At 36.0% G+C, this 15,063-nt stretch overlaps 1 protein-coding gene across 1 annotated transcript; it reads right to left on the bottom strand.

The window, feature by feature from the left end:
- Positions 1-9,582: 9,582 nt before the first annotated feature.
- On the bottom strand, positions 9,583-14,550 carry LOC121417588. Its single transcript, XM_041611324.1, has 9 exons — positions 14,326-14,550; positions 13,783-14,076; positions 13,336-13,584; positions 12,609-12,953; positions 12,045-12,271; positions 11,623-11,757; positions 11,128-11,272; positions 10,794-10,821; positions 9,583-9,884 (listed from the first exon to the last, which is right to left on the bottom strand). Exons 1-9 carry the CDS (start codon positions 14,492-14,494, stop codon positions 9,587-9,589), a joined length of 1,890 nt encoding a protein of 629 aa, XP_041467258.1. The 5' UTR covers positions 14,495-14,550; the 3' UTR covers positions 9,583-9,586.
- Positions 14,551-15,063: the final 513 nt, after the last annotated feature.

The raw sequence follows: 15,063 nt of genomic DNA, 5'->3' as shown, positions 1-15,063 counted from the left end.
TCTACATGTATATAGAAATGGTATTTAGGTGCACATCTTAGGAAGGTGGAATTTAGATTTGGAAAATCAGATGTTTCTGGTAACTCCCGCAGGAACTCGGCAAGACAACATTTGCTGGTAAACGCCAAGCTAGTATATAACCAATTACCTAGGAAACATTTTACGTTTAGCTTATTCAGTCATAGGGACTGCCCTTATCGACGACAGATATTGCTCTCGGGCTTTTTGTGTGGGTTCGAACTCACAACCTTGCGATTATGAGTCCAATGCTCTAACCACTGGCCCACACGACCCCTCTAGAAAGCAGAAGAAGCGCTACAAATTTAGTTGTTGCTTGCCAGGGTCGGAACTCCTCTGCCTCAATGGGAAGGTGCACATGCACCCCTGCCTACGCACCGTTGATTACATGCAATGAAACATCTATGCAATTTTATAGGATACACACATCGTAGACCTTAACATTTCCCTTCAAACCAAACTCAATACAAACTTACCCCCTGACACACACACACAAACACCTTTCACCATTAAGTATTGGGTTTGACTGTGATGGTGAGCTGATTCCGAATCTGAATGATGCCACTCGTGTAACCTTGAGCATTTTCTGCAAATTGGCAAAATCCAATATGGCCGCCAAAATATTAAAATTGCCAATGAAAATCATGAACTTGCCCACACATTTGCTTTAAAGTACATGCAATTGTGCTGCCGGAGTGAAATACTCACTAAGAAATGAAATATTTATTTTCTCGATATTCAAAGTGGCCGCCATAATGAGTTTATACAATATTTTGCACTTACTTCACCCTTAAACTTAGGCAATTTCAAGAGTCAAAGTAAATTTCTTTCAAAATTATCTGTCCCCAGTTACAATGTACCTAATACCTTGGGGACTTGGCGGCCATTTTGAATTTCAAAGTAAGGCATTTATCACCTTCTCGACCAATATGATATGTATTTAGTTAGAAATCACATTGAAGACAATATTTTGCTTATACATATTAAACAGTTACGTGCATTTGGGTTCTCATTCTTGTGAAAATTAGTTTACCTATCCGCTTAATAGTACATAATTTAGTTAGGGCTTGTGGCGGCCATTTTGAAAGTCAACATGGGAGAGGAAATGATGTATTTCATAAAAAATCACGTTTTCAAACAATATTGGCATACAACAGAATTATATGGATTCCATAGTCAGGCAAATCCGATTTTTTTTAATAAAATTGTCTGTCCCCATTTACACTGCAGACTGTGTATGGATTCCAAGCCTCACAGCCATACTCTAGTTGGGGGTGCACTAAGGATGGGTAGGCCCTCGACTTCACATCTGGGGCCCGTTGTAGAAAGAGTTGCATTTAAACGCAAGTCAAATAATCAATCGCAAGTCAAAAATGCACGCTGTTGATTGGTTGAAAATCAAGTTGCGCATGACTTTTAGAGTTGCGTTTGATTGCAACTCTTTCTGCAACGGGCCCCTGTTGTACAAGAGGACAGAATCCTACGAAGGAGACCAAAAGTACGGCTTGCTATCTGCCAACGAGTTGGCAATGTTTGTTCCATCGCAGATCAGAAGAAACGGTAACACCCAAGTACTTGTAGTTGCTAACTCTCGGGATTACACTATTTGTCAGATGATACTGCTTGATGTTGGGAGTGGGTTTGCATGTAATAGTTAACACTGCACACTTTTTGATGTTGAAGTCCATCATTCATTTGGTAGACCAACTAGACAGTTGTTGGAGATCATTTTGGAGAATATGGTGGTCGTCACAATGCTTGATCTCGTGGTAAATGACGCCGTCATCTGCGAAGAGACGCATCGTTGATTTTACGTTATCTAGGATGTCATTGGTGTACAGCAAAAACAGGGTTGGCCCGACTCTAACGGATCCCTGCGGGCGAAACATGACGAAACGGGCATAGTTTATAAAGAGTAGCGAGCGAGAAAAAAAAATGGCATTTTAATTAAAACGATTCAATTTCGTGAAAGATTTTGACATAATATTCAGAAGATATCATTCCCGATAAACTTCCTGGAATTTCTCACTGCACTTTCTGAAGCAATCCTGGGAAAGGGGCAAACTTCCTGGAATTTCAGGAAGAGTAGAATGGAAGTACTGCATTGATGTAACACTTGAAGTAGACATAAGGTTTCTCCTACAAAAACATGCATATTTGACGAACCTTATCATGTCAGGATTTTTTAAAATTATATTTTATTATTTTAAAATATTCAAAACAGTATAAATATTTTTTTCCTTTTAATTGTAACATGGAAGTTTTATTTTGTTATTTGATTTTTTTTTGTTTAGAAAAAGTATCAAAACATTGTATTTTTATATAATCAAATGGAGTTAAAAGATTGACAGGCAAAATATTCACCAAGAAAAATTAAGATATTTATAATCGATTACAATGTGATCAGAAATAGCTACAACGGGTGTGATAAATGTTATGAGTATTGATATACTCAAGGTACAATAATAAAAAAAATCTGTTTTCTCAGAAAGTGACATTTCATTGATTTATTTTTAGCACGAACCAAAGCCGCTCGCAAAGGACATCACAAATCAAATACTTTTATTCTTTGATGGAATTTTTTCAAACCTTAAGCATACTTTTTTACTCTTTTCTGCTGTTTTTATAGTGAACTTATTGTCAGGTTGAACTTTCCCTTTAAGCCTGCGTTCAGAATCAGCTTCAGTAAATATATGTAAGTCTGCTGCAATACAATACAAATAGATGTACTAATGTATGGCTTTACAAAAGTAAAGTTATAAGCTCAGTCTCCCTCTCACGTCCTTGGTGGGTGTTTCATAAAGCTGTTCGTAAAGTTACGAACGACTTTATGCACGACTGGAACATGTTCTTAGGTCATAATTCAGTGCATACTGTCATTCGTATCTTACGAACGGCATCATGAAACACCCACCCACCAGGGGGGTGTTTCACAAGGATTTAAGTATGACTTAAGTCACACTTAATGCCGACGCGTACATGATATGCAACGCGCGATCTTATTGAGAGATACGCAGTAGTGCGCGTCCTCATGGCACGATCTGACCAATGTGGTCAAGCCTTTCATACCGTACGCAACTCGGCATTTAAGTGCGACTCTAAGTCATACTTAAATCTTTGTGAAACACCCCCAGGTTTCATTCATATTTACTGCATGGGCATGGCAAAATGTATACCTTTAAGAGTCTACACATCTATTAAATCTAGTAGAAAGGGCTATTATTAAAACTACGACGCACAAAACTCATACACAATTACATAATGGCGTACCTGTAATCTTGGCAATAGTAAGTCAAAAGTCAACATCGATGCAGTCGATGAGTTAGGTTCACTTACAGCTAACGACAGAGTTCTGGTTTCTGGGGGATACTGAGGCTAGCTGTTGAAGTACTATCCCAAAAAATGATGTAACATGACATGGTAATCCATTCTCAGTCATATCATGAAAACAATACATTGGATCAAGATCCAGTAACGATGAATAAGATGCAAGAAAATCTCTAGCCTCTTATTGTAGCAAGAATAGCATTAAAGATTTAGGAAAGTCCTTGACCCAGGTCGTATGCTGCGAGATTCGCGATCGTTTTTGCGTATGATTATGAAATGCAGCCGCCGTGCTTGAATTCCACCGATCTTCAAGTTCTTGGCGTTAAATGAGTTGTCTCGCATGACTACTAGCTTGCTCGTTATAAAATCATTAAAATTGAGTTGTTATCTTGGTGGATGGCGTCAGAATTGGCTGCTGTGGGTGCTCAACTACGCGAATGTAATCCTACGAAAGCAAAAATATACTCTAATTGAAATTAGATTTAATCGCACTAACTTAGCCCGAGTCTGACACCCATAGGCGGCGGACGCTGGGGTGACAAAGGGGGGGGGGGGACGTGTCCTCCCTAAATTTTAGTTGGGGGGGACGGTCCCCCCCTAAATTTTGTTTTGATAACCTTTTTTTTTTGCTTGTCAACTTTTTTCCTGCATCCCCCCCCCCCTAAGTTCACGTGGACCCCCCTGAAACTTGTGTTGTCCCCCCTCAAAATTTAGGTTGATGACCTTTTTTTTCTTCTTTTTTTTTGCTTGTCAAAAATTTTTTGGCTAGCAACTCATAAAATTTAGGTTCAAATCCTTTGGGGGGGGGGGCGCTTGTCAAATTTTTTACCTGTGTCTATCCAAAAATTTCAGGTGGACACCCCCTAAATATTCTGGCTTCCGCCGCCAATGCTGACGCCAATCGGGCCGCGCGCAGTAAGCACCAACCGAAGTAGCATGAAACTTTATATTTGTCCCTAATTTACATAGCGGACATTAATAGAATGATATCATCAATGACCAATCAACGACGAATGTATTACCACAGACACTGACGGTGTATCCTCATCATTTATGATTCATAAAGATTCATGTACTAGGCTACGTGTAAATGTGTATACATCAGTGCATGACTCCACTTTGAGCGCAAGGGGCGGGACAAATGATCAAATTTGCATCGAACTTGAATACTGATCGTCTGGCTCTGGAAAATGAATGGCATTAGAAAAATGACTTCTTCAGAAGCATACACTTGAAGTTAGAGTTTATCCAGCTCCGTCAACACTCTTATTTTGTGATGGAATTCCTTTCACTTTTGTTATGAAATCTTGAAATTTTGTAGTCTCAATTGTACTCTATCATTTCAAAAACTGGCAACCTTTAATTCATGACAAAGTGCAGTGGTTATACAGATCGACTGATAAATACCCTCATCTTTACTGGTCTCTCCATGCAGGGAAGGGCTGATGAAGATGATTTCGTCACAGCTTTTTTCTTTGAAGTACTCCCTTATAGGCCCAGTATGAAAGTCTGCAAAGATGAACTAGAATAAGTAAAGGTAATACATTTACTTTCTGTATTTTGTTTCTTTGTGATATTGAGATGGAGTACAACCATGACAACAGATGCCACTATTGGTACTACTTTAGCTGTAATACACGCCTCAATGAAGGTTGAAAAATAAGTAATCAGCACTCAATGCCAAGCTCAAAACAATAAAATTGTGTGGGTGGGTTTATTATTTCCATTATTGAGATTAAATACCGGTTTCATACAAGTTTCAGTATTTCCAATTTGAGTTTTGCGACTTCAGGTAGTTACTGTTCTGAAAAGTCTAAAATACAGTGGCTACGACCTAGTAGGGTCAGTTACGCTGCTGTTGAATCGAACAGGTGCCATTCTCTTAATCCTAGCTCACGCTCTCTTTCTGCTGTTTCCCAATTATTTTCCAGGTAACGCTGATGGTCCCTGTTACGGTACATTCTGGTCCCGGATTCTTGTAAAATGCCAAAATGTGGTCAGAGTGTTGTTGATGCTAACAACAAGACTGTCTTGACATCAGAGCATTTAGTGTTTACTAGGTCAGGCAATCAAGGTGATCGCTGGATCGCTGCTGAGGTAAGTAATCTTGGAATAGAATTCGCTTAGATTGTGTTGTGAGCCTATTCATTCATGAAACACATCACACTCATTTAATTGCTTTAAACGCTGTTGCTCCCCTCCTCTTGTCATGAATTGACATAACAAGGAAATATTACACTGCAAAAGCACCGGTGTTGATTTCACACCAGCCCGAAATCTATTTATGTCCACATCAGAGAAGCGTAAACCAGTTTGGTTTCGGCCTAACACCAGTAGGTGTTTATACAACACCGATTACACTCTAAAAAAGGTTTACCCAATATTGAGTAAAATGGGAACATGCATGATGGTTGGGTAAGAAGATACTCAATATGTTGTCAATTTTACGCAATGTTGCGTTGAAATAGCCCAATATGGGGTAAAAAGATACCCAGCAAACATGCATGTTCCCTTTCTACCCAATATTGGGAAAAGTCTTACTCAGTGTTATAAAACAGCATGGGTTTGATTCCAAACTGGTGCTGTTTCAATACGTCTCTGGTGTGGACATATATAGATTCCGGGCTGGTGTTAAATCAACGCATAAGTTTTTGCAGTGTACAACATCACAAAAACATGCTATGACACAGGAATATATTGAGTTGTATAATGCGTTTATTTCCAAATGTATAATAGAAGTTTATATCAAGACAAAGAGATCAAACCGTTTCAAAGAATGTCGTGCACCGATTAATAAAGTATGATGTTGAAGCTTACATTGTTGTTTTGCATGTCCATTCTCAAGATGTGAGATTATGATAACATTTCCAAATCTTGAGAAAGGTTTTTGTTAATACGTTCAGTCTAATCACATTGTTGTTGACTTTGTTTGATCCTTAATGGCTTCTACACAAATATTCCTACTCCGTTAGCATCACAATTACACTAAAAAAATATATGAGTACAATTCTAAACTACTTCAAACAAGTCAAAGAAATCGTAAAATTAAACAAAATAATAATCAGATATAAGCGTCTAACTCACCTCAAACTTATGTAACATACCCATAATTATAAAAGATTCTCAAATCAATTTATATGTACTTGAAAACGATATGGAACAGCATTGATATGTAAACATTACTATTATTTATATGCAGCTTGTTCAGAATACTCTAGAACCATCGTCGCAGAAGCGTTATCACCATCATAACAATAATTTTATGAACGTCATAATGCATGATCATTACATATAAAGCGATCATTTCAGCTGCAGTACACATTTCTACATAGCTTGTCTCTACAACTTCGCGAAGCATATATACAAATACCAATATTATGTTCACAAGTAATTTTGGATACGCAGCTGTATTTAATTGTCGATCGACTGTCAATCTCCCTTTTTCCCCAAATATTAGATATACCTATGGGGTACATTTCATGAAAACAAGGATAACCATAAAACACTTTACGGTATACTTTTTTAATATGAGGTATGAATAATAGAGAGCAAACAAATTGCGTTCGACATCCTTTGTTTTGGATATCCCCTCATCGTGTCTTTTGTCAGCTATTCTAGTTCATACTCTATGAACGTTGTGTGTCTTGTGTGGATGGTACATAATAAAGACGCCCGGTGGATGTATATTTCTATGAAATGTTTTGATCACGTTCAAAGTGATTTTTTTCTTGTCTTGTTGATATAAAATGACTCAGCAAGTGTGAAATTACCTGAAGATGAAAGGAAATAATCTTTGCTTATATGTTCCTGATAGGCTACCACTTAAGTCGTAAGAATATTCTATTTTACATTGAAAACATGAATAACCAAGAGTGTGTGATAACTATTTACAAAAGCAGCATCGAAATATTTACAAAGAAACAATGCAATCGTTTTTATAAGCTTTGTATGCTCACTTATAATTTTGGTCAGGTTCAAGTTCAAGTTTTTTTTTTTTTCATTTCCATTATCAACATCATAAGCAAATACAAATCAAACATACATTATGAATATAAACAAATGCAAATGAAATATGATAACAATGATTACAAATCAATTACAAGTTCCAAAATATTTGTAAAATAGTTTTAAAAGAATCTGATATGGAAATGAGTCACATTGTGAAACGTTACCAAAAACTTTTACACGTTAGATGGCCTTCAAATCTAAATTTAATGGAATGATAAATGAAATTGTAGTTAGGTCAAATGAATCAGATGATATGACTATAACTTTAATGAACATAAATTGTCCACCAGGTGGTACCTTTAATAAAATAAACGACAACTTGAAACTTGCAATCCGAACTGAGAATATCGGAGTTGGTTGTAATGTAGGTCGATCGACGTTTAACATCTCAGTAAAAGGCTAATAAGGATTACACAAAACAGGATATATAAATATAATGAAACAAAGGAAACTATCAACACCGAACAAATACACATGTATTTAAAGATATCTGCAAATATCGTAGACTTGAAATGGGTAAATCTTTCATTCATGCTACCGTACCCAATCAGTGGAGTAGGAAGCTAAAATTTGGAAACAGTGTGTGTCATAATGACAAATCTCTCGTTTATAATTTATGATTATATTTCTATCTTACATAAAATGGAGTATAATCAAGCAGAAAATAACTATTTTCACTGTGTTAGATATGCAAGTATACTCGTCATTTAAAAGAAAAAAATTCGTTAATCATTTTACACAAAGATCCTATACTCTGTGCGCTTAATTTTTATATTTTACATTGCAAAATTCAAGAAAATAACGAAACCACGAAAGAGTCAGAATTTGATCAAATATCACTGTTGTACACACTCACGAACACAAACAAAAAAGTTTTCATGTAATGCATTCTTGCAGGACTTCAGGGCCTACATTATACTTATGACAAATGACCTAAGACAAATCATTTGAAATAATGCAACATAAATGGGTATTTATAAGGTCTACAAAGTGGTAAGTCAGATTCTGGGATAATAATGCTATACAAATTTCTTAGATTCAGAAAGAGTTACCTAAATTATGAGCTCTGTATCTACTTTAGATATAAAACCTTACGACTAGTAAGGCGTTGGCTATACTATACACTTCATGATAAATAGCTGCATGCATACACGGGGGGGGGGGGGCATTCAAACTTCCATTCATACATTCTGGTAATATTGATCAGTATACAATTATTTTCAGTTTCTGTCATCTCAAAATCAGTTGTTTAATTTGTTGTTGTTAATTTTAGCATTTTATTGTCTTATATCGTAACCAGTATTACAAGTAGTACAAACCACTGATTTCATTTTTACTATCATTATTCCTCTTTTCATGTTAACGCATTGTTGAACTACGTGTATGTTTAGCCCCCTGATAAGCCCTCTGCTTTTTTAGGGGCTCACATTTAATAGGTAAATGCTTAATTAAATAATATATATGTAAATATATATATATATATATATATATATATATGTGTGTGTGTGTGTGTGTGTTGTGTTTGCACTCATGAAGGTGGAGTAAATGAAATGAATGAATGTGTAATTCTAACTTAATGTACAAATAATTCTCTGCATAATTTGAGTTTTCCCAGTTGGAGATTATGTCTGTTAAGGATAATAATTTTTGGCACAGAAAATATAATTACTCATCATCATATTAAATATCATTTATAATTGCAGCTACAAAATAATTCATTCACAACCTTTGCCAACCACAAGTGAATGATTAAATGAAGCTACTTGGTGCTATAACACTTTATAGAATATGTCATGAACATAGACGTATCACCAGCAAGAACCCTCTCTATACACGTACATGGTGTATCTATCATATGGTAATTCAAATATGTATTTTCTTTCAATCCGAAAGTCACATATTTTTAAATACTTGGAGAATGATTGGTATCCATTTGATATGAATAACAAACTAAATTAGCCAAAGTAAAGTAAACCATATAGATACAAGAACATTTGTTCATGGCATTACTGTCATGCACATTTTACAAATCTAAAAAGATGTACGTACCCTGTATGCTTCGTACAAAGTGGGTATATTTTTCAATCTTCCCGCCAAAGGCACTCCTTTAAAAGTATTTGAAAACGTAATTAAAGTGCAGTAACGACACGAGCTGAATATTGTAGTGTATAAAAGAAAAATATCCCCCTGTATTTACTACTTCAGAAGAAATGGAAGGGTCGAAGGAACTAATTTAAGGGTCATGAAATATGGTTTCAGCTTCATGACTTAACCCAACGGCTTCTAAAGCAAGTTGAAGTTTTTGAACCTGTTCACTAGGTCGGACACACTTTCTCCAGTCTTGAAGCATATCTCTAAGACCTGACCTTGAGACATTTCTGGCCGAGGAGTCTGCTCTGACGAGGTATTTCTCCATTGATGAGTAGGAGAAACCGAGCTGGTAGCCAAGCTCACTTGCTTCTTTTATTCCACAGACTAAATCAATCAATACCTCTACCATGCTATTCGAAACGTACCTTAATCGGCCTCTTCTGAAATAAGGAGTAATGAATGTGGATGAAACAAGTTAATGAGAAAGCTCGTACTCTCTGAGTTAAACAGATACATAAAAACTCATATTTTTTTATACGTCTTTGATTTCAAGGTCAAATATCATAAATTCATTGAGAGTACATGTCAACCGACACCAATGCTATTCCTAATGTTTTCTTCCTGAAATGATGAAATCTAAGGAAAAAGCCGAAAAACCGCCAACACAGATAAATAAGCACATGTTGAACAGTGTTTTATTGTTTTGGAAAAAACACCTTAACGCACTTCTTTTTTAATTCTTTTGAATTTCCTTCATAAATCTTGAATAGTGTTCTGAGCACTTTACAGAGAGTATTTGGTATGCGTAAGTTATCATCATCATCTCAACCGGCAGCAACGAAATTCGTAATTTTCTATTTTGCACATAATTATGTTTGATCTATCTGTAATAATTTCATTACATTTGTACAAACTCCTTCTCGTCATCACAACTTAAATCTATTATTCATTTAAATGATCTGCATCGAAACATCCAACCACAAAGTTGGAGCTACTCGTAATTGAAATACTGACGAAATTTACCACCCAGTTCTAAAAGAGGTAATCATAAAATCAATGTTACCAAATTACAATCGATATTTCTTGGTATCTGTTCGTATTCCTTTTTTCAGCGATTTCACATGTTCTATTGAAATCACCGAGGTGATCATTCAATAGCATTTGTGGAACGTCATATCTTTGACATTTAAAAAAGGTCATTATTAAAAAGAAACATTTTTAAAGATAATTCATTTGTCGCTATACTTGTTTTTTTTCCAAATGGCAGCATTTTCAACTGTTTTTTGTTGTTGATGATTACTTGGTAAAGTTCAGACCTCATTTGTGTTGAAAGTTTGACATTGTCTTACCTTTGTATTTTTTCGTAGTCAGGTTCCACTGTTTAAAAAAAAAACATATTTCTGTAATTTCTCCTGGAGCTTGATAATTCATCATTAAATATTTATTTTTAAATGTATATTTCAGGTTTGTCGTCATTATCAGCTTTTTTGACGTGATTATGCAAATAGACATGATAGAATGAATTCAATATGATTATTTGAGTAGCCTTATATTCAAAGTATACTAAGAACTTCTGTGTTCTGAATACATACAGGTAAATAATGACTAAAATTATGTGCGATGGTCTTTTTTTGTATAAATGACCTGTATTCATAAAGATTTGATATTTTTTTTAACACATACCTTCTTTACAGATATTAATTTCTTGTTCTGCAAGTGTGGCCGGGCCTTGCTCAATGCAAACGAGAACACGCTTATCATCGGTTGAGGGCGGTAGATTGATGTCCACAGTATTACAACGTCCAGATAGTAAGGAACGCACATGAACCTTTTTGAAGAAATAGATTAATAACGAAAGCTGAGTTATAGTCATGAATTAGTCTGATAAAACTTATTTGTAACATTCATCTTCAACTTTTCGCCTTGGAATAACATTTTATCAGGCCTTCTTGATTCTTTACAGAGCATGGTATTAACCTCCTCTTAGGATAAATGTAGCTCATTTGATCAGATTCGATATTGTAAACATTCAATTTCAGGGTGCATGGTAAATAAATATTACTGTCTAATGAAAATGAACAGAATTTGGTTAATATGCTTCACATTTTTTTTCAATAAAGTATATGTTTGCCACTTTAAATCGAGGGGGTTACAGGAAAACGTTCTTTAGATGCTTACAGTTTCTCGAATTCTCTCCGGGCCAGTAAGACACGAAATCTTGATGTCATAATCAGCAGATTTCAGATTGAATTTGATTGCAGCCGCGGTTTGGTAGACTGGTTCCGATAAGGTGTATGTCTGTCCTCTTACACCCTAGAAAGAAACATAGCTGAAATCTAGATATCATGTGATTCTCTGTTTGGATAAAAGCTATGGTAATTCTTTCTCAAGTAACACTCATAACACACACAAATATAAGTATATATACACACATGCTGCTGCTGTGCGATCAAAATGTCAGGTAATCAACATAATCTTTTAGAGATGCAACAAGTTTTCCTTTTATAATTTGTTTAAAAAGGTAAGAATTTCCTCTCGTGTAATTATTTTTCACGCATTGAATATGATTTCTTTATAAAAAACAAAGGGCTTGTACATACTGTAGAGTCTGTATTGCAAGGATGGGCTATACAGATTCGCAGAGTGGGGTGTGAGGAGTTGCTAGTGAAAAGAGGATGTGATACTTCACAAATGAATTGAACCCCATGGATGTCGTTTGAAGACAAAGCGAAGTATTGAAGATGACGTGTTGAGAAGGCAATCCTGTCTTCTGAGATCTCAAAATCTCTTGTCGATTCAGGAAGCAAAGTCTTGTACCCATATTCTCCTAGAATATGCAACGATAGACGAGAAAAATACTTCATGTTAAAGCCAGTTTTATCGCGTTGACAGCCATGTTAAGTAATAAACAGATAAATATGACTTATTTTATTGACCTAATATACATTATGAGTCATGCATTATGTTAACTTGCTATACATTCAAGCATACCATAAAGCATTACTACATTTGTATGTTTTATATCTGGTGTACAAAAGAAAATCAAAAAGGTAAGAAAAGGCGACTGAATATGAATTTGAAAAGTTACACATCGACTCCCCAAATTTGACATCACACAATACAAGCCATTCCAATCACAAAAGCGTATGCTTCATAAACATTACCTGGTCCTATTTTGCTATACAGCTTCACACACAAGTCTTGCTTCTTCTGCTGGTGTCGATTTGGAGCAATGTAGTGTGGAATCGCTATAGTGGCAGGTTTGAGAAGATCATGGTCGAAGGAACATCGGATGGTCGGTGTTATAAGAACTTCGCCAGGATCCAGGAGAAACTTTGATGAACTTCCTTGTAAGATAGTGAGAGTAACAAGTGATTTCATTCCTTTGGGGATCGCTCCTGAAGGAATAGATACCCGGATATCAGGTTCGTCTAGATTCAGGTCTCCACCATCATGATCAATGATGCCATGTGTGAAAGTGTCCAAGAAACCTGGGTGGCTTGGTATTGCTGTTTATTGGGAAGTACAACGTGTCAGGTCAGCAAGCAGATATTGCAGATTTTGAAATGTGTTACATTCGATGATTAAAACTAGAAATAGCGTAATTAAGATAAAATGAGACAATCAATATGCTGTCTCCTAATTAAATTACAATAGTCGAATAATTACATGTGGCACTTTTCCTAACCTCGAAATGTACACTCAAGAAATAAACATGGATGAAGACACATGTTTCATTTGCTTTCGACATGCTCGAGTTTAATAGTTGAGTGCACAAGTATTAATAACGAACAAAAAATATTGTGCGTCTTTGCTACAAGAAGAATACTTATGATTTTTAAAATACACTTTCGATTTTAATATTTTCGTCCCATGACTGCTTAAACCTACCTCGGGCTATGTGTTCTGCAGCATTGTTGAAATTAAAAGCTTGAACCATTTCAAGCAACCTCAGCCTTGTTCCTCCTTGTTTGACCCATTTCTGAAGCATTTGTAGTACCACCCGACGTATCGAGGCAGTTTCAAAGGTCAAAGATGAAGCCAATACCTGAAGAATTTCAGAAGCTGACAGATCCAACCTTTGAGAGAGGTCGATGAGGTCTGGAGTTGTACGAATTTTGGCAGAGATTTCACCAATACCTTTTTATAGGGAACATAATCACATTGCAAGTTTATAGTAAATGACGACTCCTGTTTCCATATTGCCAAAACAAATAGTTCTACAATAACATTTATAAAATATTTTGGCTATAGTTTTCTATTCCATCCGACTTTCTACAAAACGTGTTATAAACATTACTAAAAGCGAGTTTAATAAAATTCAAGCTGTGATCATACCTGTTTGAGTGTCTTCAATGTAGTATCCTTGAAGAAGCGCAGACACCTTCTCTTCCTTCTCCTGTCTTCCTAGACGTCTACACCATCGATGAAGGAGTTTCCATGCCAGTCTCTCCATTAATGCAGGGTTGCGAGGAGCAATGAGAACTATGATGTCACTAACGTCCAAACGAAGAGCTTTGGCCAGTTCTAAGGCCAACGTGACATTCGCCACCCGACGAACGACTGTACACAGTTCTGAATTACTAGGTGAACCTCCATACCCGTCGATGTCGACAACAGTTTCATCTTTGTCTACAATTTAATAATATATGGTTGGGTGAATGTTATGAGAAATTTCAATAAAGATCTGCCAGTACTATATCGATACAATGTGGTGCATTTTTGTCTATCAGTTTTCGTTCTATCAAAAACGCGTCTGATTCATATATACCTTTGATTCGTTACTATGGCTATTTTCCTCTTTTTGTTCTATTACCCCCCCCCCTCTCTCTCTTTCTCCATCCCCCTTCATCCACACCCTCGCTTATTATTCATTCCTACCTGACTCTGAGTATTCGATGATCTCCCAGTCTTCATTCTCTTCATCTTCATCCTCTTCTGGTTCTTGAGGTGATGGGTCAGAATTCACATCCGGGTCAAGAGAAGTGACATCATTACTATTCTCATCATCTGCATGATATGATTTATAGCCAGACGGTTTTTGTTGCATTAAATAAAAAGCTTACCTTATAATAACCATTGAAAACTCACCACTTGTGCCCTAAATGGGTAATAGTTCGGTGTGTGTAACTGCACAACCCTCCCATTAAGATTTAAATTTTCATCCAATGTGCAGGTAATATAAATTTTTATAACCCTGATTTTGGACGAGGCCGATTTCGATCAATTAAACTTTTTTGGTCAAGACTTCCTGTCGACGAGAACGAAATATATGGCAAGTTAACAACAAAATTAAAGCGTAAACCAACTTTCAAAGTTTTTACGGGCTTGCCTTTCAATTATGATGCGTGTTATTTTTTTTCTTAAAAGCACCAAGCAACAGTTAAATAGTATAAATTAGGATGCTTTTTTATTAAATTATGCTGTAAAAAAGGATCTTGTAAATGAATCTTTTTGTTTAAAAAATCTAGTTTAGCAGTCGATTTCAGTTCACTAATGTATTAAGATGCGTTACTGAACTGAAATCGACCTCTGAACTAGAACTTGCCGCCACATTTATCGTTTTGTGTGTACTTCCTTTTCGTTAAATAATTTCAAATACCATTCATGTCCGTCACG

Source organism: Lytechinus variegatus, chromosome 6 (assembly GCF_018143015.1).
Source record: "Lytechinus variegatus isolate NC3 chromosome 6, Lvar_3.0, whole genome shotgun sequence".
Lineage (NCBI taxonomy): Eukaryota > Metazoa > Echinodermata > Echinoidea > Temnopleuroida > Toxopneustidae > Lytechinus > Lytechinus variegatus.
This window is presented reverse-complemented; position numbering and strand designations above follow the sequence as displayed.

Coding starts and splice junctions, on each gene's coding strand:
- LOC121417588 (XM_041611324.1), bottom strand. CDS start 14,494: ATGCAACAAAAACCGTCTGGCTATAAATCATATCATGCAGATGATGAG. Junction 14,077..14,325: donor CATCGAATACTCAGAGTCAG/GTAGGAATGAAT, acceptor ATTAAATTGTAG/ACAAAGATGAAACTGTTGTC. Junction 13,585..13,782: donor CATTGAAGACACTCAAACAG/GTATGATCACAG, acceptor CCCTATAAAAAG/GTATTGGTGAAATCTCTGCC.